Here is a 26652-nt window from a genome sequence, read left to right on the forward strand (position 1 = left end):
AAGATATTTCCATAGGTTTATTTTAAAACCTTTCATTTTTATTTAATATTTGGTTTTCATTTCAGCTAAAAATGAAACGATCACATCAATTACCTAAATTCTAGGCCCCGAACTGAGAAAATTGAGGGCGTACAAATGTATTTTGGAAAGATTTAGCCTCGGGAGAAACCGCTCGGTTCCAGAAGAAACTTGTCCATGCCACAAGCAGCTGTCCTTTAGCAAATGATCGCTTCCGGTGTGTTCACCAAATTATGACCACTTGTCGGTAGACGTTAGCTGGGTGAATAGGATGATCGGGCTGAACGAAAGCTTTGACGGGGAGAGTGCGGCAAACTACAATTGTTGATTGAAATACTGTGCGCTTAGGAGTGCAGTGGGTGACAAAGGCTGGAGCCGGCGATCCTGATTAGCGGAAGCCGTTCAACATCAGGGAGCTAATCTATGATGATGCAGGGTAATTGACCAGCCGATCGGACGGCGAATAAAGTTCGATACGCCCAAGTTGGCCGTAATGACGTCGCCTACTCCACAGGTTTGATGATGGCCGTATTACGTATGGGGTGGGGCTCAGTACATCGTACCCATGGTCGTACCCATATTACTCGTCATTCAGTTGGGTAAAACCATAAAAAACAGACACTCATTTTTTCATGTCCTTAGCCGTTTTTGTATTTCCGCCTCCATTCGCACTGAATCTAGCCGAACAATTGAATAAATCTACCGTCCCATATCATTTTAAAATGAAAATAGTCGTGATATTTGTTTGTGTGTATGCGTGTATGTATGTACAAAAAAACTCACTTAACTTTTAGGCACGTTTTATCCGATTCATTGTTTCCTATTGGAAATTGGTTCGATCAGGCGTTGCATTCCAGAGTTATTGCAAAATTAATTTCCATTGGACAATTTTTTTCAGATCTTGTTGCGTTGTATTGAGATAAATTTAAAAAAATGTAGTTCGCATTTAAATCGGTTAAAATAACGAAATTGTTCTCCTAACATGCTTTTTTATTACATTTTATAATGCAAGAGCCTTGTGAGCAAAGCCTTAGGATTACCATTCCGGAGATGGCGAATTCGATTCTCGGTCCGGTCTAGGATGCTTTCGGGTGGAAACATTCTCGACTCTCTGGGCATAGTGTATCCATTGTACTTGCCGCACAATACACATACTTATTTTCGAATCTCAGAGAAAGAGTGGATTCGGGAAGGGAATAAAATGCTAAGGAGAGTATGAGAAATGAGGATGAGGATAAATGAGGATAATTGATACTGGTGTACGTGTAGTTTAGGGTGTAGTGAGCAGAGGATAGAGCGGTAACATAGAACAGGCAAATTAAGATCGTTGGGCGCTTGGTTAGAATACTGTAAGGTTGTTTTTCGCCAGCTAGGAGAACGAACTAATGATCTCAACTTACATTGGCGACCAGGAATTAAACACAGTTCGCTCAACAAGGGCAGATGAACTGACAAGAAAATGTTGTTTCACTGACGATATGAGGGATAGGAAAAACGCTCGTTTTTCAGGTAAACATATTTTTCAGTTAGCCTGACACGTCAGGAAAATCTTCCACTGGATTCTGGTCTCCAGATGTGACCAGACTTTCGAATAAGATCCCCGAGGTGTGAGGTTACTTCAAGGATGTGTGATTTTGTGCTCGTTTGACAAGCTTTATCCTATGCGTTTAGCTTCGTGAATAGTTTTTTTTTAAGTTTGTGAGTTTCTTAACAGCAAATTGTCGTTGAGTCTGAGAAGCTATATTCTCGGTACTTGTCAGGCATTAGAATACATTAGAGCTTGAGGTTAACGCATATTGTGCTTGTAAAATATTTCGCTTGAATGCAGGCAGTGATTTCCATTTTTTTATTCTTATCTAATCAAATTAAGCGTAAAGGCCAGTTGCTGTGTTTTTCAAACGGCGAATTCAAATTTATGTGGTGGGTGGTTCAAACGCAATTCAGACAATGATCGACCTCGGCCTCAAAAAATGTTAAATGTTAAACGGGGGAAATATCGAACGCGTTATTTACGGTGGGAGAGAGTGTCCAAGCCATAGGTTGAGTGAACGAAGCAATACAATCTGTGTACATTGTGTCTCGTATTCGGCAACCCGGAGGTGCCATCTTGCTTCGACACCCGTGGACACTATAGCCCAGCCAAACAATCGCCCAACCATCCTCGAACAACACGATTGCGCATCCATCATCCAGCATCCCAATTACCCACGCTGTTATACGATATTCCGTTGGCTGCATCGTGGTTCAGCCTCTCGTCGGCGGTAAAATTGTCACGCCACCTGTTAGCTGCATCATCACCAGGTCACTCGTTGGTTGTTGCATTGTTCAACCACCTGAGTCCCAGGCCACTTGTTGGCTCCACCCACATCCAACTCTTGGTAGGCTACCTTTCCGCACCGCAGCGTGGGTTGTATATCCACCTGATCGCCGTGCAGCCACATGAATGTTTGACTATCGGTCAGTATATTGGTCGTCAAGTCTCCCGCTAGCCACGTTATTGCACAACAAACTGTTAACTCCATCACAATCCAGAAATGCGTCAGCTGCGTTATCGTCCGGCTACCTAACGGCGGCTTTATTGTCCGCCCGCTTGCCGCATCACTGCTCGGTCACCCTTGGGTTACTGCACGTTACTGCATTATCCGATCGCCCTTTTCACAACTCGTTCTAATCCTCGCCACATTGGTGACGGTCGGCTGTCCTATCTTCAGGCAAAAAATTAACCATCTTTTATTCAAAATTAAATTCCACGGTTAGGTCCGCCGCGTGCTCGGAAGCCTTCTCACACCTAACATCCTGAGACTCAGAACATAACGAGTCCTTCCGCTCCTTCCAAAAGGCTGCCGATGTTGGACCAGTAGCTAATTGTTTAGGCCAGTTTCTTTCCGGAACTGAGCGGTCCCGTAGCCATAAAATTTGATTCGTATAAACCTAAAACGAATATATAATTAGTAAATTTAAAAAGAAAGTAATGAACCGACAATTGAAATGTGACGAATTCATCGACATCCAAGGGTAAATAATAAACAAGCAAGTATGTTACCCATGGCGACGGTGAAGAATTAGAACAAATTCAAAATGTTATCAAAGACTGCTTAGGTTTGCTGGGTACCGCTTGGTACCGAAATATTAGTACATTGGAACCTTGGAACCATAAAATGAGTACTAAATTGTTCTGACCCCAACATCTTGATTATTATATCTATGTTCATACACCAAAACAATTGGAAAATATTTGAATCTCGTGATTCAATCGTGGTTCAAATCTGCAGACAATAGAACGGAGCGTTATACCAGTTTTATTTTTTTGACATTTGACTGGTATAAAAAATGAATCTATAGATTCTATAGAACAGCTGCTGGGAAAATGAATGTTTCAGATTCATATTCAAACTGACAGCCCCGAACGATTTGAATCACTGCTGATTTTACCCTTAGGTGCCTGCCAGAGTAGACGCGACGTGCGATGCGACGCGACGCGACTCACGTAAAAGAATAACAATCATTATCAACAGGCTGTCAAATTGCACTGTCGCGTCGCGTCGCATCGCACGTCGCGTTTACTCTGGCTTCGCCCTTACCGTGCAGATGGATGTTTCTGATGTTTCTTTCCCCTCTTCAACCGGTTGAAAAAAAAAACTTTTGACATTTCACAACGTCAAAAAATTGGCCAACAAAACGTCAACATCGATCGCCGTCCGTCCGGGAAGTGCCGTGTTGTGTACTTTTACTATCCGCATTTCAATGTTCTCGTTGATCATCTTCTAAATTACACAATATTAATTATATTTTATTGAATTCAGTTAGTTAACTGCAGTTTAAAATTGTTACATTATCATGCCTCCGAAAAAAGTTCCTGCGGGGGCCTCCAAAAAGGCCGAAAGCAAGAAAAAGGAGAAAATTATTGAGGTATGTAAGGATTCTGGGAATGTTTTTCCTTTTGTTCTGTAATCCTTTTGGTAAAAAAATAGTGCTGAATTTTGTTTTTATTTGTATATAAACCAGGATAAAACTTTCGGATTGAAGAACAAAAAGGGAGCAAAACAACAGAAGTTTATTACTCAAGTCGAGAAGCAAGTGAAAAGTGGAGGTCAACATAACCTACTGAACAACCCGAATGCCAAGAAAGAGGAAAAGGAAAAGAAGCTCAAGGAACAGAAGGAGCTGGCCCAGTTGTTCAAGCCGGTTCCTACGCAAAAGATCGAAAAAGGAGCTGACCCCAAGTCGATTCTGTGCGCGTTCTTCAAACAGGGAACATGTACCAAGGGCGACAAATGTAAATTTTCTCATGACTTGGCCATTGAACGGAAAGCGGAGAAAAGATCCATTCATGTGGATATGCGTGATGCGGAGAACGATACCATCGAAAATTGGACCGAGGAAAAGCTGGCGGAAGTCGTCGCCAAGAAGCACGGAAAGGAGAAAACTATGCCAACTACCACGATTGTGAGTCCGAAAGTTGATGATGTTTATCTTTTAGCTACTCAGAGGAATCGGAGGAATGTGGACAGTAGAGTGATTCAAATTATGACTTTTTCGCCCTATGCAAACATTTTGAGCCTAATTGATTGGTTGTGCATACGCTATTTAAATTTACAGTTATATTACCAGCTGTGAAACAAGAGACGCAGCTACAAAGCAATACCATGCTGAACGTGGCTGGGTTTGATTTCCTGTCCGCTCTAGGAAATTTTCTCAACTACGAAAGCATCATCATGTTAGCCTGATAGAACATTGTAAACTGTGGAAGTGCTTAATGATTACTAAGCTGAAGAACATTACTTATTGGGAGCATGAAGTTTATGACTACGTTCACAACATATCAAGTGAAAAGGTTTGTCTTTATGGCAGGGATTGAATCCTAAAGTGTTGATATTGTAATCGGAGTCCAAGCTACCATTGGTTCTCTTCAACACTACCTTAGCAACCTATTGATTAAAACTAAATAGAAAATTCTGTTCATTCCATTTTGAACTCTCCACACGACTAGTCCAATAAATATTTTGTTCTCTGTTAAACCACTGTGCATTACTAATCACAAGAGGTTATGGGCGACTCACGAAGAGAAACAGTTCACGGAATAGTTCCGTTTTCCGGGATTGGGTATGAAAATTGGAAATTTCGGGTGGAGCGTTATTTAAAGTCCGTTGAGCTGTTAGATGCGATAATCCAGGATGCACCAGCAGCTGCGGAAGACCAAGCAAAAGTTGAAAAATGGACAATAAGGCTGCGAACGTAATTATTTCCTTCATTCACGACGACCTCCTGGATCTGATACGCGAGAAGACTACAGCAAAGGAAATTTGGACCGTTTTGGAAAACGTTTATGCGAAGAAGTCGGTGTCATCTCAAACATTTGTTCGGAAGCAACTCGCAAGGCTCAAGATGGCAGAAGGATCGTTGATCAAGGATCATTTGAAGGTGTTCGACGAGCTGGTGAGACAACTCAAGTCAGCTGGCGCAAAGTTGGAGGAAGCCGACATGGTGTCGCAGTTATTTGTAACATTGCCTGAATCCTATGACCCACTTGTAACGGCGTTGGAGAACCTAGGAGAAAAGCAGTTAACTCTGGATGTTGTACGCGAACGATTGATGGCTGAAGAACTGAAAAAGTCCGATAGAATGGTGGATACGGGTAAAGAGAAACCTGCAGCCTTCGCTGGATTCAAGCAGAAGCCACGGAAGTTCAACGGAAAATGCAACAGGTGCCAGAAGAAGGGCCATATGGCGAAAGATTGTCGTGTCAAGTTGCAAGCGGAAGCTAACGTAATTACGAATAACAAGGCTGTTGCATTCATGGTTGGAGTAAATGGAGCTGAGGATACCTGACGTAGTATTGTGACATTCAAGCTAGATTCCGGGGCGAGTCATCATCTTGCAAACGAAAAGAAGTTAGATGAACCTGTCGTAATCGGTGTGGCGAAGAATGACCAGTCAATGACCGCATGGTATAAAGGTACTATTTGTGGAGTTAATCGTCAAGGTGTGAAAATGGCCATTTACGACGTGCTGTTTGTACCGAATCTTCGAGCTAATTTGTTATCAGTCAAGCGGATGACCAAGGCCGGTGTGATGGTAAATTTTGGACCTAAAGTAGGAGAAATTAAGCATGAAAACTCGGTGATCGCAAGATGTCCGCTTAGAGGTGATTTCTACGAACTCGATGTGTTCTACTCGGTTGACGGATTTGCAAACTTGTGTGCTGTGCAAGACATCAATCTTTGGCATCGTCGGTTAGGCCACATTGGAAGTGGTAATTTAGAAGCGCTGGTGAAATTCGATATGGTTACAGGCATTTCAAGGCTGAATGGTAAACTGGAAATGTGTGATGCTTGTGTTTTTGGGAAGCAATGCCGTGAACCGTTCAATGGCACCCGACCTCGCACTTTTCGTCCGCTAGAAAGAATCCATTCGGATGTTTGCGGTCCAATCACTCCTGTAGCCATGGATGGATCGCGGTATTTTGTGTCATTTGTAGACGATTTTACGCATTTTGCAGTTGTTTACCTAGTCAAGGCAAAGTCTGAAGTCTTTGAGAAATTTCGTTGTTACGAGGCAATGGCAACTGCAGCAATGGGTCATGCTATTTCCAAACTCACCGTTGATCAAGGCCGTGAATATTGTTCTAATAATCAAAAACAATACTACGAAGAAAAAGGCATACAACTTGAAACTACAGCCGCTTATACACCTCAGCAGAATGGAGTAGCCGAAAGATTAAATAGGACCATAATTGAGAAAGTGCGTTCGATGTTGGTGGAATCAAGTGTTCCTAAATCTATGTGGGCGAAGCGGTACTTGCTTCAGTTTACCTAATTAACAGAAGTCCAACACGTGCTATCGTTGACCGAAAAACCCCTGCCGAGCTTTGGATGAGTGAAAACCGGATTTGACGAAGCTTCGAGTGTTTGGATGCAAAGCTTATGCATGGATACCGTCGCAACAAAGGAGAAAGCTTGATCCGAAGAGCAAAGTTGCAGTAATGGTCGGCTATGCACCAAATGGCTACCGACTATGGAACATTGAATCAAGGCAGCTGTTCATATCCAGGGATGTTAAATTCGATGAATTCTCTTTTCCGTATGCTGATAAGAAACAATCGAAGACTCCTTTAATTGTGGTTCCATACGATCTGAATTTAGAAATCAATGATCAAATCCAAAACGAAATTCCAACTGCACCAAGGCCCGAGCAAGAGGGGGAGAACGCTGATCATGCCGGCTCCGGTGCGATGCTTTTGACCGATGATGAATCCGAAAAAGATGAATTCAACCCTGGACCTTCAATACCAGCAGCGCTCCCTTCGCAACAAGAACTTGGTTCAAACCTTGATATGGAAACCACGAGGCACAGCGAACGGGAGCGCAGACTCCCTGGTAAGTTTAAAGATTTCTTGACTGGACGTATATTTTCTGCCGTACAATATTCACCTACAGACATTGGAACAATATCCACGTATCCTATCGATGTTCCTGAATCGTATGATGAAATCTTCGGACGTCCGGATGAAACGTTTTGGCTTCTAGCTGTGAAGGAAGAATTGGAATCCCTTAAGAAAAACAATGTTTGAGTCTGGCAGAATGTCCCAAAGGAATAAAGCCTATCAAACCAAATGGATTTTTCGTATCAAGGAAAACGAAGACGGAAACCCTGTCCGCTACAAAGCCCGTCTCGTAGCCAAGGGGTTCCAACAAAAGGCTGGCTTGGACTATGGTGAAACCTACGCACCTGTAGCAAGACTGGCAACAATTCGGACCGTCCTATCAGTAGCTGTTCAACGGAAGATGTACATTCAACAACTGGATGTCAAGACTGCCTTCCTGTACGGCGATCTCGAAGAAGATGTTTATTTAGCAGTTCCAGATGGCGTAAAAGCAGAGTCAAACTTGGTGTGCAAGCTTAGAAAATCGCTTTATGGGTTGAAGCAAAGTCCCCGTTGCTGGAATAATAAGCTCAACGAAATACTGCTGGCAAATGGATTTCTACGATCGCAACATGATTATTGTCTATATACCAAGTCAAACAAGCAAGGCAACATTTACATAATAATATATGTCGATGACGTGTTAATTTTCGAAGATGAACTCAAATTTGTATTGGAAGCTAAGAAGATGTTGAGCAAGGAATTCCAAATGACTGATTGTGGTGAAGTCAACTGTTTTCTGGGTATAAAGATAAATTACAATAGAACGGAAGGAAATTTGCACCTTTCGCATGAAGCTGGGATCAATCGCATTCTAGTCAAGTTCGGACTGCAAGATTGTAATCCGGCGAAGACCCCAATGGAGAAAGGATGTCAGTTAAGCGCTAAAGATAGAAATTCAACAACACATCCTTATAGGGAGCTGCTGGGGAGTATGATGTACACGATGCTATGTGTCAGACCGGATATCAGCTATGCTGTCGGATACCTTGGAAGATATCAACAGAATCCAGGAGATTCCCATTTTCAAGCTCTGAAAAGGATTGCTCGTTACCTGAAAGGCACGAAAACATCAAGCTTGAATATACGAGTAACAGGACCTCAGAAGCTTTAATAGGATTTGCCGACGCGGACTGGGCATCTGATACTGTGGACAGGAAATCAGTAAGCGGGTACGTTTTTCAAGTTTTCGGAAATACGGTTTCTTGGGCCAGCAGGAAACAACAAACAGTGGCCTTATCTTCAAGCGAAGCGGAATATGGTGCTTTAAGTCTGGCTGTTTCTGAAGGCATCTGGCTGAAAGGAATTCTTACAGATTTGAAGATCATATCATCGAATGAACCATTCACAATATATGAAGATAACCACGGATGTATAGCTATGGCAAAGAACATCGAATGCAAAAGGGCTAAACACATTGATGTGAAGCACCACTTCCTGCGAGATCATGTTGTCAAAGGAATATCAAAATTCAATCGGTTCCATCAAACAAACAATTAGCAGACGTTTTTACTAAAGCACTTGATAATAGCCGGTTTCAAGAACTTCGAAAATCGCTCGGGTTGACCGATTGAGAGGGGGTGTTGATATTGTAATCGGAGTCCAAGCTACCATTGGTTCTCTTCAACACTACCTTAGCAACCTATTGATTAAAACTAAATAGAAAATTCTGTTCATTCCATTTTGAACTCTCCACACGACTAGTCCAATAAATATTTTGTTCTCTGTTAAACCACTGTGCATTACTAATCACAAGATAAAGAGAAAGAACAAGTCTCTTACTTATCATCTCTGTATACGCATACGATATGTAGCATACCGCAAGAGACTTTTTTCGCAAGCTGTCATGATAGAGAACTGATTCGGGAGGCAATACCTCATGATAAATTTCTTTTAGAAAGCTCCAAATGCAGGGATCACTGGCTCTGATGATGCATTTCAACTTGTTTTACACAGCTGTGCAGTAACCAACATGGAAGGAGCAAAAACAAAGCGAGAATCACCATTTTTATGTGGGGGCTGCCTATCCGATTCTGTTTTTTCGCAGTTGTATACAAGCTTGATAAATTTGTTATCATGGCTTGTTATGATTCGAAACAGTTTTTGCCTCTCTTTTATCGTTGTTCGTTATCTATTAAGAGCCATTTCTGCAAACCCTGCTTTATGGCGAAACGATCTGATGCTGTTCTGCAAGTTTTTAAGAAAATACTGAATTACTATAAATAACTAGTCGACCCGGCAGACGTTGTCCTGCATAGTAGGCGAGAAAGTGCGTTCTGAATTACGCAAATTATTATGCAAAATGCCCATTCGATTCCTTATTTTAGTTTTTCATGGTTTAGTCAACTTTACCCGTGATTTTAACATGAGAAAATATCATACAAACCCGTCGGAAAGGATGACGAACATATTTGCCTAAGAAATGAAGAAAATCCATCCAGCCGTTTTTGAGTTATGTGGATACGAACACAGACCATTTCATTTTTATTATATAGAAGAAGATAAAATCAATACTAGTAATGTACATTTTTTCTTTTGTAAACTTAATAAGTGACAAGTCATCTCGCGACAACGACTGCTTTTTACTTTAGGATGTATTATATGAATTAAGCGTGTAGATTTACTTCAAATAGTTAATTGGCGAACTCAGGGATCGATCTTCCGCAAAAGCAACTATTTTCATAGTAATTATCAAGATTAAATGATGTATGCACAGTCGAATAACAATCGAACCAGATCAATTTTAGGAAGGCTCCAATGGAAAATGTGATCGTTTTTGCATAAGAGGAAGATAAAGTCAAAATTAGGATCACTAATGGACTTTAATTTGTCACTTTAACATGTTTTTTGGTTCCGATTTTCAGATCTGCAAGTACTTTCTTGACGCTGTCGAAAAATCCCTCTACGGCTGGTTCTGGGAATGTCCGAACGGAGAGAAATGTATCTACCGGCATGCTCTACCTCCAGGTTACGTCCTGAAAAAGGACAAGAAGAAAATGGACTCCCAAAAGGAGGAAATCTCCCTAGTTGATTTGATTGAAACAGAACGAGCTGCTCTGGGAGTGAATCAAACTCGAGTCACACTCGAAACCTTCCTCGCATGGAAAAAACGCAAAATCCTGGAGAAGAAAAAACGAGAACAAGACGAAGAAGATCGCAAACGTAAAGATTTCAAGGCTGGACGTCAAAATGGACTCTCTGGTCGGGAGATGTTCAGCTTTAACCCAGACATGGTCGATTTCGGTATGGATGACGGCGAGGAAGCAATCGAGTCTTATGGAAGGAATGAGGATGATGATGACACTACCGAATATAAAGAATTGGATTTGAACATGCTTTCGTTATCAATCAAGGAGGTAATTTTGCATCGCAATTGTTAAAAAAAATTGTAACTTATAAACGGTTTTTTCGCAGGTGGACAATACTGGTACCGTGGCCGAAGAGGACCGATGGCAGAAAATGAAAGCCAGCCTACCGGTGACTACCGAGAACGGAGAGGCGGAAGGTGCGGCGGCAGCTATTCCAAGTTCTTCGGATGCAGCACCTATAAATGAGAACCTTTTCCTCGACGAAGACCTGGAAGGAATTGACGATGAGCTAAGCGACGAAGACGACGATGACGACGACGATGCAGACGGTGAAGCAAATGATAATAGCGAAAAATCGTGATAACATCCTTGATGGAGAAAATGAGGATGGTTTTTCGTTATTGAAATTATTTAAATTGCGGTCAGGTAAATGTTGCATCCTTGAATGTTCGATATTGCTACAATTAAACACGTACAGTCAAATAAGAATAATGTGTGAGTTACTCGAGTTATCCGAATACAATCCGTTCAGTCACAGATATAATTCTTTGAACATTTTGCTTACAAAGTCATCGTCCAAAAATCACCAACGCCTTCTGTTATGGTAGTGAGAAAACGCAAACAAAACGAAGGAGGATGTTCCGTACGGAATTACTTTACCGTGTACGGCGTACGCCACAGTTGGCCAACGCAAACGCAATGTATATGCACAGATATGCATGGGGAATCCTATTAGAACGCTACGAGAACCAACGTGCAATTGTCGCAGAGAACTGCGATCCCTGCTCGACGAATATATCAAACACGTCGAGAGCCCCGAGTATTTGAACAAAGAGTTGATGATTGTCTGCAGCAGAGTCTATTATATATAGAGTTACGCAAAGAGTGAAGCCAAATCTACCTATTGAACTGTCAAACCGTCTACCTATCGAGCAAAGTAAACAAATGCTTGATGGTAAGGCGGAAGTATTGTTATCGCCTGATGATTATTATGGCGAATTAAAACTCATGAATTGAAATGTATTAGATTTGTTCTAGAAACAGCTTCAAAAAACTTCAATACCCCCCCCCCCCCCAATAAAGTTGCAACAAGAAACTCACGTGTTTGCACTCTGTAGGTGACTTTGGTTATCGAATTAAAAAGCTTTAGAAGTGATCACTCCTGTGAAGTCACTTGAAGGGTTGAACAAAAATGAAAGTTTTCAACATAATAACAAGAGCATCATTCAGAATAAGAGTAAGAAGATCCTCTTTGCGCAACTCTATATAATAGACTCTGGTCTGCAGCTCTAAACAAGTCGACACGTAAGCAATGGAACCAAGGAAGTTGCCAGATTATCGCCCCACGATAACCTTTCTAAGGTCATGTGCTGGAGAAGTGTGAAGCATTGCGCATCTCCTTTCTGTAGAATAGCAACCGTGCGCTATAAGCTAGCAACATCGAATAACAATTCCTATAGTAGGCTAGAACTTGAAAGAATAAAATTATGTCACTTCCATTGTTACCGTTACACAACCCAGACCTGTTTTACTGACTCTGGTGCATCTGATCACATGGTTAAAGCAAGAAGTTTTTCGAAGAGTTACATCCATGGGAGAAAAAGGTTCACATAGCGGTGGCAAAATCTGGACAAGCACTATGCTTGCACAGGCAAGTATTCTTCTGATTGTAGTTCTTCTCTGCGTGACGATTTTTCCTCCACCCAGGACATACAAAATGCGATATCGTATAGATCTAATACAACATGCGACGTACATCATACGAGCTCGACTACTCTTCATCCAGGACGCACCGTAGAAAGCTTCATGGGAGGTCCCTGTTCCTCTTTTTCAGTCGCGCCTTTTGAAGCCAACCTTAGAAGGAGTCGTCCTGGCCCTGAATTTGGATGTGAATCAGGGGCCTCCCAAACAGCCACCTCGGGCAAGTATCTTAATAATCTCGAAATTATAATCGCACCTTAGTTGCCTCATGCTGCTCAAAATTCCAGCACCTCACCCGGTGGTGATTTCCATCGAGATTCGCATTCCTCTCTGCTGGTCCACAACGCAAGTCAACAAGCTTCCATTGGATCTCCAGGACGTCCCATGAAAAGCATTTTGGGGGAATTTCCCGGTTGCTCTAGTTCAGTCGCGCCTGTTGCAGCCAACGTTCTTCAAAGTCGTCCTGGCCCTGAACTTACACACTAACCTTTTCTATTTCGAACTCGGCAAAATTGGGAACCGCTGTAGCTCAGTAAAATTCAAAACTGAACTTCGGCAGAAAATTTCGTTTATTACTGATTCTCAGCAAAATATTTGCTGTATCTCGGCAACTGAAACGTCACTTTTACTGAGATCTCGGCAAAAATTATGTTTGCTGAAACTCGGCGATGCCCACCTCGGGAAAATATACAAAAAATGCTGAGATCTCGGCGAAAAAAATTAAGTGTGTAGATGTAGATCGGGGAGCTCCCAACCTGCTATTGCAGGCAAGTACTCTTACATCCCTGAACCTTCACCGCCTGATGCCGTTCAAACTTCTAGAGCCCCGTTTGTGGATTCCAACCTCGTTTGCGTTGACGAAGTGCTGATATATTATCAGAACGCCGGTGGGATGAACTGTGGTGTCGAACAATATCTTCTTGCCACGTCCGATGATTGCTACGATGTGATTGTGTTGGCTGAAACCTGGCTCGACTCCCGTACCCTATCTAGTCAGGTCTTTGGGCCTGAATACAAAGTTTTTCGCTGCGACCGTGGCCCCATGAACAGTCGTAAATCAACTGGAGGAGGCGTCCTAATCGCAGTGAATAAAAAACGAAAAGCAAGAGTTATTTACAACGACTTATGGGGATGTGTCGAGCAAGAATGAGTACGCCCCCAGCTTTCCCATCGTTCGGTGTTCCTGTGTGCACTATACATACCTCCTGATCGTGTTTGCGATGATACACTGATCGAAGCCCACACACTATCAGTCTTGTCAGTGATCAAAATGACGAATGCGTCGGACGAAATAATCATTATCGGCGATTTCAATTTGCCAGGAATTTCGTGGAGTTCCTCCTGCAACGGGTTCCTTCACATAGATATGGAACGATCTTCATTACACAGTCACGCCTCCAAACTCCTCGATTACTACAGCACAGCCACGTTACGTCAAATCAATCACGTTACCAACGAAAATAATCGCAGCCTGGATCTGTGTTTTGTTAGCGCTCAGGACGCTGCTCCGCTAATTTTGCATGCTCCATCACCGTTAGTTAAAGTAGTTAACCATCATCCTTCGTTGATACTCAAGCTGAACAACACGCGAGCCAATGTCGTTGCATCGATCGAGCCCATAATCTACAATTTCCATAACGCCGATCATCATAGCATTGCTGAGTTCTTTGCTACATTGGACTGGGTTGACATTCTTGGCGGTTGTGATGCAGAGAATGCGGCATTGACTTTATCGCATATTATTGGACACGTGATTGAAAGACATGTTCCTAAGAAAATCGTCGCTCCTAATAGTTGTCCTTGGCAGACCCGTCAGCTTCGTAGAATGAAAACTGCTAAAAGAGCTGCTCTCAAGCGCTATTCCAAACACGGTTCCTTATCGCTGCGTGAGCACTACAAAAAATTAAACTTTGCGTACAAGATTGTTAGCCGCCTCTGTTTTTCTTAATATCAGCCAAATATACAGCAAAACTTGAGGACCAGGCCTAAAACGTTCTGGAAGTACATAAATGAACAAAGGAAACAAGCTGGACTCCCTACAACAATGACTCTGGACGAGGAAGTGGCCTCTACACCCCAATCCATCTGTCAGCTATTTGGCGACAAGTTTGTGAGCACCTATTGTAACGAAGTAATCTCTGATGTCACAATCGCTGAGGCTGCTAACAACGTTCCTGCAGTCGGGATCACTTGGACCACGTTTTTCGTAGATGCAGAAATGATCCGTAGAGCTAACTCGCAGTTAAAATCATCCATGAGTCCAGGTCCGGATGGCATTCCGTCTGCGTTCTTGAAAAGGCACATCGAACTTCTGCTCGCTCCCTTTCAACTGATTTTCAACAAATCGCTATCCAGTGGACTTTTTCCGTCCGTGTGGAAAACCGCTACAATGTTTCCCGTGTACAAGAAGGGCGATCGAAAAGATGTCAACAAACATCGCGGCATCTCTTCCTTGTGCGCTGCATCCAAATTATTCGAGCTAGTTATAACAGAACCACTCATATCTCACTGTAAGCAACATCTGAGTGCCGATCAACATGGGCTCATCTCAGGCAGATCTACGACCACTAATCTTTTGTGCCTAACTTCGAGCATTACCGACAGCTTTGTGCAGCTCTATGCACTAATTCGGTCTATCTCTGACGCAATGGACCTACAACAAGATATTAATTCATTTGCGGCTTGGTGCACATTGAACCGGATGGTTGTCAATCCTACCAAATGTTCCGTGATCTCTTTCACTCGTGTACATCAGCCAATAATTTACAACTACGAGCTCAATGGAATTGTGATACAACGTGTGAACTGTATAAAGGATCTTGGTGTTATTCTAGATACGCAGCTAACATTCAAGCATCATGTCTCTTACGTGATTGAGAAGGCTTCTAGAACATTAGGATTCATCTTTCGCGTCGCCAAGGGTTTCACCGATGTTTATTGCTTGAAATCACTGTACTGTTCGCTGGTTCGATCTACGCTGGAATATTGTTCCGCTGTATAGCATCCTAATTACCAGAACGGATCAGTAAGAATTGAATCTGTTCAACGCCGCTTCATTCGTTTTGCTCTTCGGTTGCTTCCATGGCGAAACCCATTCCGGTTACCAAGTTATAGCAGCCGTTGTCAATTAATTAATCTTGAAAGCCTACAATTGCGGAGGCACATTGCACGGGCCATGGTCGTTGCTGATACGCTTCAAGGCAGAATCGACTGCTCTGAAATTCTGGAATCAGTAAACTTGAACGTTCGACCTAGGGCACTGCGAAATAACGGAATGCTGAGGATACCTTTCGAAGAACGAATTACGGACAACGTTGAGCGATGGTGGGTCTACAGCGGGCATTCAACAAGGTTGCCCCATGTTTTGATTTTAATCTATCCCGACAGACGATTCGTCGTAATTTTACAAGGGCTTATTCTGCCATGTTTCATAATTAACGATGATTTTATTATGATTACTTTTATTAGTATTAATTAGGATAAGCATCATTAGGACCTAAGTTGTCTGTTGATGAATCAAACAATAAAGAAAGAATAAAGAAAGCACTAGTTGCGGAATATGCGGGAACTATAAGAGTTAACATGATTGGAGACCGTAAACTACCGACGGCGATGAAGGATGTACTGTATGTACCAGAATTACAGTGCAACTTATTTTCCTTGCGACGAGCTGAAGACAACGGTATGGCGGTAAATTTTTCAAGTGGAAGTGTGACGATTATGAAAGATGGCCGTGTAGTTGCTACCGGAGAGAGAGCTGGACAACTGTACAAAATAAACGTTGAACTACGTAGAAACGTAGTTGAATTATCCGAAGTTCGAACGCGGGACTCTTTTCAACGCGGGACAAATGGCGAAAATGCGGGACTGTCCCGCGAAACGCGGGACGTCTGGTCACCTTAAGTTAACACTGCATCGCCCCACGTAGATTTAGGTAAACTGGCATCATGCGGTTCGTGCAACGTGCGGTTCATTCGTTCTGCGACGCCATTCTGTTGCAGGGGACGGTTGCTTCAATGCTGATACCTTTCGAACGGAAAAACTAATGAAATCAAGACAAAATTTTCAAAACGACACACTGCTTTTGTTAACAAAGATCCAAACGACGATTTGATGAATCTGATAGCTCTCTCACGCAAACCGACACCATCAACAGGTAGCGGAAATCTTCACCTACCTATTGGTGGTGTTGGTTTGCGTGGGAGAGCTATCGGATTCGTTTAATCGTCGTTTGAATCTTTGTTTACAAAAGCAGATAAGTCGTTTTGAAAATTTTTCTTCTCTTCTTCTTCTTCTTCTTCTTATTGGCATTACATCCACACACTGGGACAGAGCCGCCTCGCAGATTAGTGTTCATTAAGCACTTCCACAGTTATTAACTGCGAGGTTTCTAAGCCAGGTTACCATTTTTGCATTCGTATATCATGAGGCTAACACGATGATACTTTTATGCCCAGGGAAGTCGAGACAATTTCCAAACTGAAAATTGCCTAGACCGGCACCGGGAATCGAACCCAGCTACCCTCAGCATGACCTTGCTTTGTAGCCGCGCCTCTTACCACACGGCTAAGGAGGGCCTAAGGATTTTGGAAATTTATTATATTGATTAATGATTTTCGATTTTTGTCACATACAAGGCATCGCTCCGGAGGCTTGATGAGTGGTCTTTCACCCAACGCCATGGCCACACTCGCATGTTGTTTAAACTTTTTTTTCAAACAAATTTGTTTAGCTCTTCCTTACTCTGTTTGTTACTAATGATAATTTCATATAAAATGTAAGAAATATAATTTGGACGCAGAAAAGAGGTTTTCCAAGGGTTTCTCATGTTGTCTTGAATCTTTCCGTCTCCCACAAAATTATAACTGAGGTGGTGCAACGCCGAGCGGCAGCACAAGCACTCACTTAAAACACGTGTTTGGTGGTTTCCAATTTTATTTCGTCCTGAATTCGAGTTTGAGGAATTTTGACAAGCCTGCTTTGGTGTATTCTAGTGATCCTAGTCAAATCCTCATGTATACGAGAACGAGGAAAGATATTTAATTGGATACCTACTAAAAGAGCTATAATAAGTGAAATGGAAGATTTGAACGTGCTATTGAGAAATATGTTACTCAATCTGCAACAATAAAAATGCTTTTAAAGTGAAGATCTGAAATCATTTCTAAATTCACAGAAATAATAAATTTTCGAGATATTTCGGCTATACAGTCTGATTTATTAGAACAAATTGTAAAATTTTGTCCAACGTTTCGGCATCGGGTTCGATGTCTCCTTCAGGGAAAAAAATTGTTTGCTTTTTGTAATGGAACGCCTATCATACTTAACAAAAAGCAAAGCTATCTTTTTTTTCTCCTGGAAGAAGACTTCGAACCCGATGACGAAACGCTGGACGAAATTTAAAAATATGTTCTAATAAATCAGACTGCATAGCCGAAAAATCTCGAAAATCAACACTACAGTAGAAGTCAACAACTAGAAATAATAAAAAAAATAACAATGCTCCTTTGGCTCAGATTCTGACAGTTCTCAATGCTCGATTGGCTCAAGATCTCTGAATGTAGGATCCTTGGGATCCCTAGCTCAACAATTTCAACTCACATCGTGTTCGTATGTTGTTATTATTTTAGTAAAAACTTCACTTGAAATCTGAGCAAGTTCGACGAATTTTAAGTAGCTCGGATCTTTTTTTTTGTTTCGAGCTTATGGAAAAAATTATGATAAATCGTCTGTCAGTTTGCGGGGAATAAAAAAACCTGAGTAAGATGTAGGCATTTTAAGCAAATTTGAGCGCTCTGCCTAATTGCATAAAACGAATAATACGATCACTTTGGATGTTAACTAAATGAATCATGCAACCAATACAAATAAGTTTAACCATCAGGAACTCGCACCGTTGTAAAAAATTTAACAGCTTCACTCAAAAATAAAATAAATCCTCAAAGGGTTTTTAATTAACCTTTGTATTCATTTTTGACAGTTATACATTACATAGTTTAAAAAGTATACTATCTGAAATTAAAAATTATACTCAAACGGAATAACGCGAAAATATGTTTGATTGCATACTGTCTCCTGGGAAATTTGATATTTTTTTTTCAATTAACTTGAATATGCAGCGTTTTTCAAACCTACCGAGAATAGCCCGTCAAATAAAATTAATTGTGAATATCATCCACATCGATAAAAACGTAAGCAGCTTTAAAGATTAATGTGTAACAAGAGTTAAAGTATTCTGATTATGTATTCTTTTTGTAGAGCCATTCAGCGAGAGGCAGGCTCGAAAAAAAGTTGAGACAAACCTAGCTCACGGGGTAGATTCCACCCAAACCACCACGCCAATGACACCGCAAACACTGGAATAGATAGAAGCGACCGCATCCCGGGTAGACAACTCGAACAACATCGTGGCCTTTCTACACATTCACACGGCCCTGCTATTACTTTGGCCAGTAGCAAAAATGTCGACCACCGGAGCTTATTGGTAATTATCGTCGACCTTCCGAGAACGTATCGTACTACTGGATAGATCACTACCCTGGAGAAGCATGCAGCGATTGAATCAGGTTCTTAAGAACTGGCGGTGCACGCGCGGAACTAATTCATATACCTAACCATTGACACGCAAAAGATGTTCTCCAGCACCTGTCAGCTACGATGCACGAATGGTTTGTCTTGGTATTCCCTGCGAATAATCAGATTGAAAAATCGCCATCATCGTATTTACATCCAGTTTTGTCGGCATATGAATGTTGCTTTGGTAAGACAGTATCAATTTTCGGAATTGGTCCATATCAAATTCATTACTTTTTCCCTATAGATCGTAAAGCACAAAGCGGAAGAAACCTACACCTTTCATATGGTGCTGCGGTAAAAACGACGTCAGTGGAAGACAACCAAGCTCCGGATCAAGAAAAGCCGTACGCATCTACTTTCAGCTCAGCCAGTCAATCAGCTATTGACTTCGCAACTCCAGGTGATCCCCACCCGTTTCCAGTGTTAGCCGACGGAACAAACATCAGCATCACCACCGCTCCGGAAAACCGCTCCGATAATGTACCAGTTCGATATTTTCATTGGGATTCATGATGTAACAAAATTATGTACTTCCAAAATTTTCGTCTATGGCTGAATTAATTTATTAAACCAAAAGATCTTACAGCATTTTAATAAAATTTAATAAAAATAATAAACATTCTTTTAGAAAAAACAATAATAAGCTCACTTAATCTAGAAAACATAAACAAATCCAAAATAAACTAAACAATGTATGAACCCTACCTATACTAGTGAAAGATTTTCTTTAAGTTATACTATCCTAGTATTTTTGGAACGAATACGAGTTTGGGGTCAACCAGGCGAATAGTCATTTAGAATGACATTTAATCTTTTTAGTATACATTTTTTCCAGAGTGAATTCATTTACAACAGTGGTGGGATTGTGTGATTGATCTAGGGCCAAGCGAGCCCCAGAGGGGTTTATCAAATTTTAAACTTTTGACTTAAGCACATTTTTTAATAAAAACAAGGATTTAAAAAAAATTGTCCCGCGCTGGCACAAAATATATCTGGTCACATCAGTTAACTGCAGCTAGAATACAAAATAACACCATTTGAAGCATGGTACGGCAAGAAGCCCAATATTGATAAAATGCGAATTTTCGGGTCGGTGGCGTATACCTTACTACCAAAAGAGAAGAGAAGCGCGGTAAGTTGGATTCGAGATCGGAGAAAATCATCATGGTCGGCTACACTACGAATAGGTATAGAATTTGGGATTCCCGCAAGAAGATTTTCATATCAAGAGACGAGATACTCGTCGAGAGCCGATGTGGTACTCAACATGTATCCAACCAGATGTTACATAGCAGATATACGGAATCAGAAATATCAGAAGAAGTTGAAGAATTGCAACCAAATCCTGATAAGATACCATGGAACTGACAGATAATCAAACTGATGAAGAACATGCACAAGTAGAATATTACCTAACATCTGATGACGATGACAGTATCAATGACTCAGCAAACGACGCGCTCGCCTTCGCAACGTGATGATTGCTCTGCAGACACACTCACGAAGCGAAGCGGACGGGAGCGCAGACTCCTCGGTAAGTTACTAGATTTTATTACCGGTTCGAGAGCATCTACTGCTGCAGAATGTTTCTCAGGTAAATCCAATAACAATGGCTACACTGATTCGACGATGGCTTTTGCACTGAATACTGAAAGGTTCGTGGATGATATGCCAAGTACAATCATTGGGCTGAAGAAACGGAACGACTGGAGCCATAGGAAGGAAGGATGCCATCAGAAGTGAGCTGAAGTCATTGGTCCACAGGAACCAGATTCGTCAGAGAATTTAACGACAACAACAACGAACAACGACCACGCTCCGAAAACAGTGCTACTGCTAACTGCAGTAGTTCTAGCGACCGACCGAGACAACCGAATCCATCAGTGCAGAGCCCTTCTGAACAATGGATCCCAAGCGACCTTCATTACCGAATGCATGGCCAACACTTTTGGCAGAAGCGTGATAATGTTCCCATTTCTGGTATTAACAAGTCTGGCACGAGACAAGGTGAACTTTCATTTTCAATCCGTGGTTTCAGTGCGGCTGTTGAATGCCTGGTGACCCCCAAGTTCACTGGAACAATCCCAACAAAAAACATCGATGTCACCGATAGGTAATCACATAGATGGTATCCAACTAGATGGCTATAGCTTCAAATCTAACAAAGTCGATATGCTGATTAATGTCGAGTTGTTTGTAATGACTAAGCGAAAGATTACTGTTCGATAAATTGGAAGAACCCATCCAGTAAGGTTCTCAGAATATTGTTATATCGAGAGAGTATTGAGTGGAGCAGCGCTCTTGTGCTTGAGCGCTGATGATAAGAAAATGAGAATTAGTTTGAATGACCATGAACTCGGACGTGTATTTATTTCCCTTAAAGGAGATCCATTTTAGTGAAGAAGCTAGTTATATCAGTTCTTTGCACTGATGAAACGGATGAAACCAGGACAATCACACTCGATGACCATCTTTCCGAGCTACGAAACTCTCACCTTAGATGGATATAGTAACTGGTGCTTACCTACCATAACGAATAGAAGAAGCGATCCAGTATTCCCATGTTGCATCTCTCGATTCTGTCGAACAAATGATTCGTCAAGAAGTTCCGAATGCTGCCACTACTTCGACAAAAGAACAACGATGTGAGGACCATTTTACATCAACACACTCCCGAGACACAGCACCAGCTATAGCCGGGGTTCTACCAAATCGCACCAAGCGCCTATGAAATTTTTCAAGTTTTTTTTACCTAAGTTCTCGTGTAACAGATTTAATTGATCACAAATCGCATCGGACTTCGTTCAACCAATGCCATAACTGAGGATATCCTATACAACAAATGTATGCACCAGCTACAACTGATGTTTTGGCTCGTGGTGGATTTCCAATTCACAAATGGAGTATACTGAAACGCTAGTGGCGCTGTAGTCATTCAAATTATTTTGCCCTCCTTAGCCGTGTGGTAAGATGCGCGGCTACAAAGCAAGACTATGCTGAGGGTGGCTGTGTTCGATTCCCGGTGCCGGTCTAGGCAATTTTCGGATTGGAAATGGTCTCGACTTCCCTGGGCATAAAAGTATCATCGTGTTAGCCTCATGATATACGAATGCAAAAATGGTAACTTGGCTTAGAAACCTCGTAGTTAATGACTGTGGAAGTACTTAATGAACACTAAGCTGTGAGGTGGCTCTGTCTCAGTGTGGGGATGTAATGCCAAGAAGAAGAAGAAGATTTTGCCAAATTATGCTTTAACAACCTTCAATTGGCCATCATTTATGCTGTAGTGCATGTTTGGTTTCATCGCCAACATCGTTTTGACACTTGTAGTATCGTAATCCGGAGGAACATTGATCAGCGGGGTAACATTGATCAGTTTTACCACTTTCAAGAAATGAATAAAATATTATTTCCTGTTATCACAAATACTTATTGTGAGTAAGGTATCATAATCTTGACTAAATTTGCTGCTGAATAATATAAACTTCGGATGAATTTGCATTTATTTTTCGCCAAAATTTGAATAACATAATCAACATTAATTTTTGAACGCACAGGAGACACGCACAAAAAAAGACTCAAAACAAGTATAATAACAAAAAAATTAAGCTCGTACCTATAGTTATGTCACTGGATTGGAACGAACCCTTTGACGATCAAACACAAATCGAATGAAACAAAATCAAGACCGCGCTCCCTCAACTGATGTATGTGAAAATCCCTTGCTAAGTAACGTTTCGTGTTGCTGTTTGTTGTGAGCTGCATGGATTTGCGGATGTGACATACGGAGCCTGCGTTTATATCCAAAGCATAATGTATGATGGAACCAGTCAAATCCAGACTGCTTACCACCAAATCGAAGGTGGTGGCACCATTCCGCGCACTTACGATTCCATGCAAGGAATTGTGCGCATCATTATTACTCGTTCGTCTGGTCTGCAAGGTGCTGCCAGCCCTCAACATCAACATACGATAGGTATAACTAAAGACACTATATGTAATGTATATAGTGTCTTTAGGTATAACCACCACTCCGACAACGAAATAGTTTTAGCGTGGCTGAAAAACATCCTTATCAGCTACAAACATTCGTATGTAATCGTGTACGCGAGATTCAAGCCAATTCCAATGGACTTCTTTGGAATTATGTTCGTTGTACCTACATAATTCCAAAGAAGACATTGTATCTCGTGGGATGCTTCCTTGCGAGCTTATGGTTAGCAAACTGTTCTCACCGGTTGTCGGTTACTGGTCTTGAGGTGGTGAATGTTCGGTGGTGAATGAACGCTCATCGAAGTACAAGCTGATTCTTTATTCTTTCGAACGCAAGTCCGGCCACACATCGCTTGATCCGATGCACCAAGGACTTTTGCACGTTGGATCGGCTGGGCTTCTTCCTGCAATCAGACTGCAGTTTTGCACTCGATCAACAATTCGACAGGTGACTAGGTCATGCGTGAAATGATTTCTATCGAATTCAAAAGGCGTCTCTAAAGGCTACATGTTCGATTAAAAGCTAAGTGCGTACCGTTGCTCCACTCTGCTGTCTCGGCGGTGCAATACTTATCTATTGGAAAAATTCCTATTTGCTGAGATTTCCGCGGATAAAAAATATAAAAACAAAATTGCAAAAATGACATTTCGGATACCAATAAAAGTACCTTTTTCTATTTAAATTTTTAATTGTTTAAATTTATTTTTTATACCTTTCATTCTCGCAATAGCTTAAGTTACATATAAATTGGTACGATATTCCCATCCATATCTCATTAGTCCTTGATTCCTGTGTTCGGATATCTTGCTTGTTTTATTTGTTGCACACTTTTTTGCTCTTACTGTTCAAACAGCTCGGGGGTTTGTTTCTTGCACTCGATCGAATTTGATTGGCTTTTACTTGCTTAATTAATCTGTTCCGTTAGATTTTTTTTTTGTTTTTGCTAATTTCAATTCATTCAATTTTTTTTACTTCGACTAAAATACATAAATGATGGAAAATACACTTGGTTTTTTTTTGTTAATATTCCATTCCTTGAATCCTTACATTTCTATTATCCTACGGCCTATTGATTAGAGTTTATGCTTCTGTTTTCTATGATCTTTTTAAATTTTTGTTTCAGAAACAATGTGTTAAATGGTTGTAAAAAACGGAAATTTTATAAAGCAGACTTATATTTTGTTGCACTTAGATTCTAAAGAAAACAATATAGGAAATACACATGACTTGGTTTGGTGGATCCTAATTTTGAGTTATTTCACCTATGGGTTAGTACTTCGCTTTTCGACTCGTTCGATTATCTTCGATCATTAACACGATCGATGTTTTCTTAAAATATATCTTCTGATGCATTTCTAATTGATGAGTTTTCCACGATACGCATCACCTCCTACTAGGTAAGTGAGACTTTTTTTTATCTTATTTTTCTTCTACGTTGGATATCGTTTGAACGGTTTGAAAGTTGTTTTACGGTGCTAAATTCAGCTAGTGACGGCATTGTAATTACTTTCGGTTTGCTAGTGCTTGGCGCAGCTTTTGATTTTTTTTATCGTAAAGTGCATTTTGTTTTGTTTGGTTAGTAGTTAATTTACTTCTTTGTGTGGCAAATCTTTAAAGACTATTCGAAAAAAGTGGAACATGTATAAATTCGATTGCGTTCTACAGATGAATCGAGAATGATCTGGGAATCCATCATTCGACAATGTCTCGAGTGGTGAGGCCATTCAAGAAGATTCGTACAACCTGGCGGCAGAAAACAAAAGACAGCTGACCTGGTGAAGGCTAGGAATATATGAGGCCTGTTTAAGCGTCGACCGAATCTTCTAATCCGCGATGCGGGCAAGAAAGTGTTTACCACGTCAACGAGGTCTAGAAGTCACCGAACAGAAACCACAAACGAAAAACAGTACATGCAGAAGCAGACACAGAAAAGTTTCAGGAGCAGGAATCTCACGTTTCCATATCATCATGGTTGGTCGTTTCTGTAGCAGGCCATCTGTATATGCGACAAGATAAGCCCTACTACACGGCTGATACCATCAACGGTGGACAAATTTCGGTGACCAACGGAGTCGTCACTGTTAGGGAACGAGCTGGCTTTGGTGATAGTGGATGATAGTATCATAAGAAGTTAGCTCTACCATAGTTCATTCAAAGTCAATTGCCTATGTTCCGGGTATTAAACCACCCGGAGTGGAAATTAATTACTATGTCTGAAACTCGATTTATGCATCATATGCACAACATGTTTGAGAGATTTAGTTCGGAAAAGATATTGGAAGGTAACCACTCCATTCGGTGGGGTTTGAACCCACGAAACCAGTACGCTAGACAGGTGCTTTCCCTCCGTTGTCGTCCGCAGCTTATCGGGTACTGATGAAACCAAATTCCCAGCACCAGATACGTAGCCGAACTCTCGCAATCCATTTTCAGAACTAACTCTCTCTGAACTAAGCTCGAGTGGCGATCTCTCTTCGCTTATGTGGTCGGATTAGGATCTAACGGCCAACTGGCACATCCTCACACAACCCTACTTCATCGAGCACAGTTGCTGATGAACCAAGTGTGTAGGAGCCAGACAATACTAAATACTCATCCTACTTGGTTGGCATGTTACAAAAATACATATGAAAGAGTTAGTTCTGAGAGTTCGGCCTGGTGCTGGGGATTTGGTTTCATCAGTACCCGCTAAGCTGCGTAGGACGACATAGGTCCTTCGTAGCTTAGTTGGGAAATCACCTGTCTAGCGTACTGGTTTCGTAGGATCAAATCCCACCGAAGGGAGTGGTTACTCTTAAATATCTTTTCCGAACTAAATCTAACACATGTTGTGCATATGCATAAATCGAGTTTTTACCATAGCGTCAAGCACAAGGAAATTGAAAAAATGCCTGGGGACCATTTTTTGTGTCTCACTTTTTTTCGAGTAGTCTTTAGTCTTAGTCTATGTGTTTTGTATCGGGCATTTTTGGTATTTGGGGTTTTTGTTTTCCAAAAAATATTTTAGAAAAGAAATTGTTTTGACCTTATAGAAATTAAAGGCGGCCTCTATTCGCAGATACAAGTATTCGTATAACAAAGAAAACAGTAGCCAGGGTAAACACACCAACTAACTATTCATTTATCTTGTTTTAAGTAAAAAACAATAATTTACACAGAGGACTTTCTGATGCAGGTTCTTGCTCAATCATCACAAAACTAAGACCTGATGTAGACGCTTAGCTTGCCTCACGAAAAAAGCGTCAACTCTCTTGATTTCTTGCTTGCTACTTTTCATGATTGCTGATCCTCAATAAGGTGCGCAACGTTGGGCATAACGTACTTATAGTGGGCGTATAATATTCTTCATTATGTATGTCATGAGTTATTCTTTGGCGGATTTTTTGCCCATAATGCTTAATTGTATCATAAAATAACCATCTTGAAATTTAATAAGCATGATATCATTTGAATTTGGAAGAATTGTTTAATTAACATAGCAGCAGTCGCGTATAAAATTTTTAGCTTCCATGAATGCAAAAGTGGTTATCAAAACAGAAATTTACAAACGGAATAACATACCAGCAATTAGAAGCTGGGATCAATACTTGGTTCAATATCTGTTTTTGTTGCCCAATCTATTGTTCTACCCT

The 26652-nt window shown here is 41.2% G+C and overlaps 2 protein-coding genes and 1 long non-coding RNA gene across 3 annotated transcripts; all 3 read left to right on the top strand.

Annotated features, from left to right (window-relative positions):
* The first annotated feature begins 3691 nt into the window (after positions 1 to 3691).
* Positions 3692 to 11241, top strand: LOC134212577 (zinc finger CCCH domain-containing protein 15 homolog). Its single transcript, XM_062690563.1, has 4 exons — positions 3692 to 3927; positions 4024 to 4464; positions 10306 to 10797; positions 10856 to 11241. The coding sequence occupies exons 1-4, from the start codon at positions 3856 to 3858 to the stop codon at positions 11108 to 11110; spliced, it is 1260 nt and encodes a 419-aa protein (XP_062546547.1). The 5' UTR covers positions 3692 to 3855; the 3' UTR covers positions 11111 to 11241.
* A 2479-nt stretch (positions 11242 to 13720) lies between these two features.
* Positions 13721 to 15451, top strand: LOC134209859 (uncharacterized). Its single transcript, XM_062685881.1, has 2 exons — positions 13721 to 14321; positions 14715 to 15451. Exons 1-2 carry the CDS (start codon positions 13721 to 13723, stop codon positions 15449 to 15451), a joined length of 1338 nt encoding a protein of 445 aa, XP_062541865.1.
* A 2919-nt stretch (positions 15452 to 18370) lies between these two features.
* On the top strand, positions 18371 to 19766 carry LOC134216728 (uncharacterized). The gene is made up of 3 exons (XR_009980800.1): positions 18371 to 18641; positions 18709 to 19210; positions 19271 to 19766. It is a non-coding gene; the product is annotated as an uncharacterized LOC134216728 (long non-coding RNA).
* The last annotated feature ends 6886 nt before the right edge of the window (positions 19767 to 26652 follow it).

Source organism: Armigeres subalbatus, chromosome 2, assembly GCF_024139115.2.
Source record: "Armigeres subalbatus isolate Guangzhou_Male chromosome 2, GZ_Asu_2, whole genome shotgun sequence".
Classification (NCBI taxonomy): Eukaryota; Metazoa; Arthropoda; class Insecta; order Diptera; family Culicidae; genus Armigeres; species Armigeres subalbatus.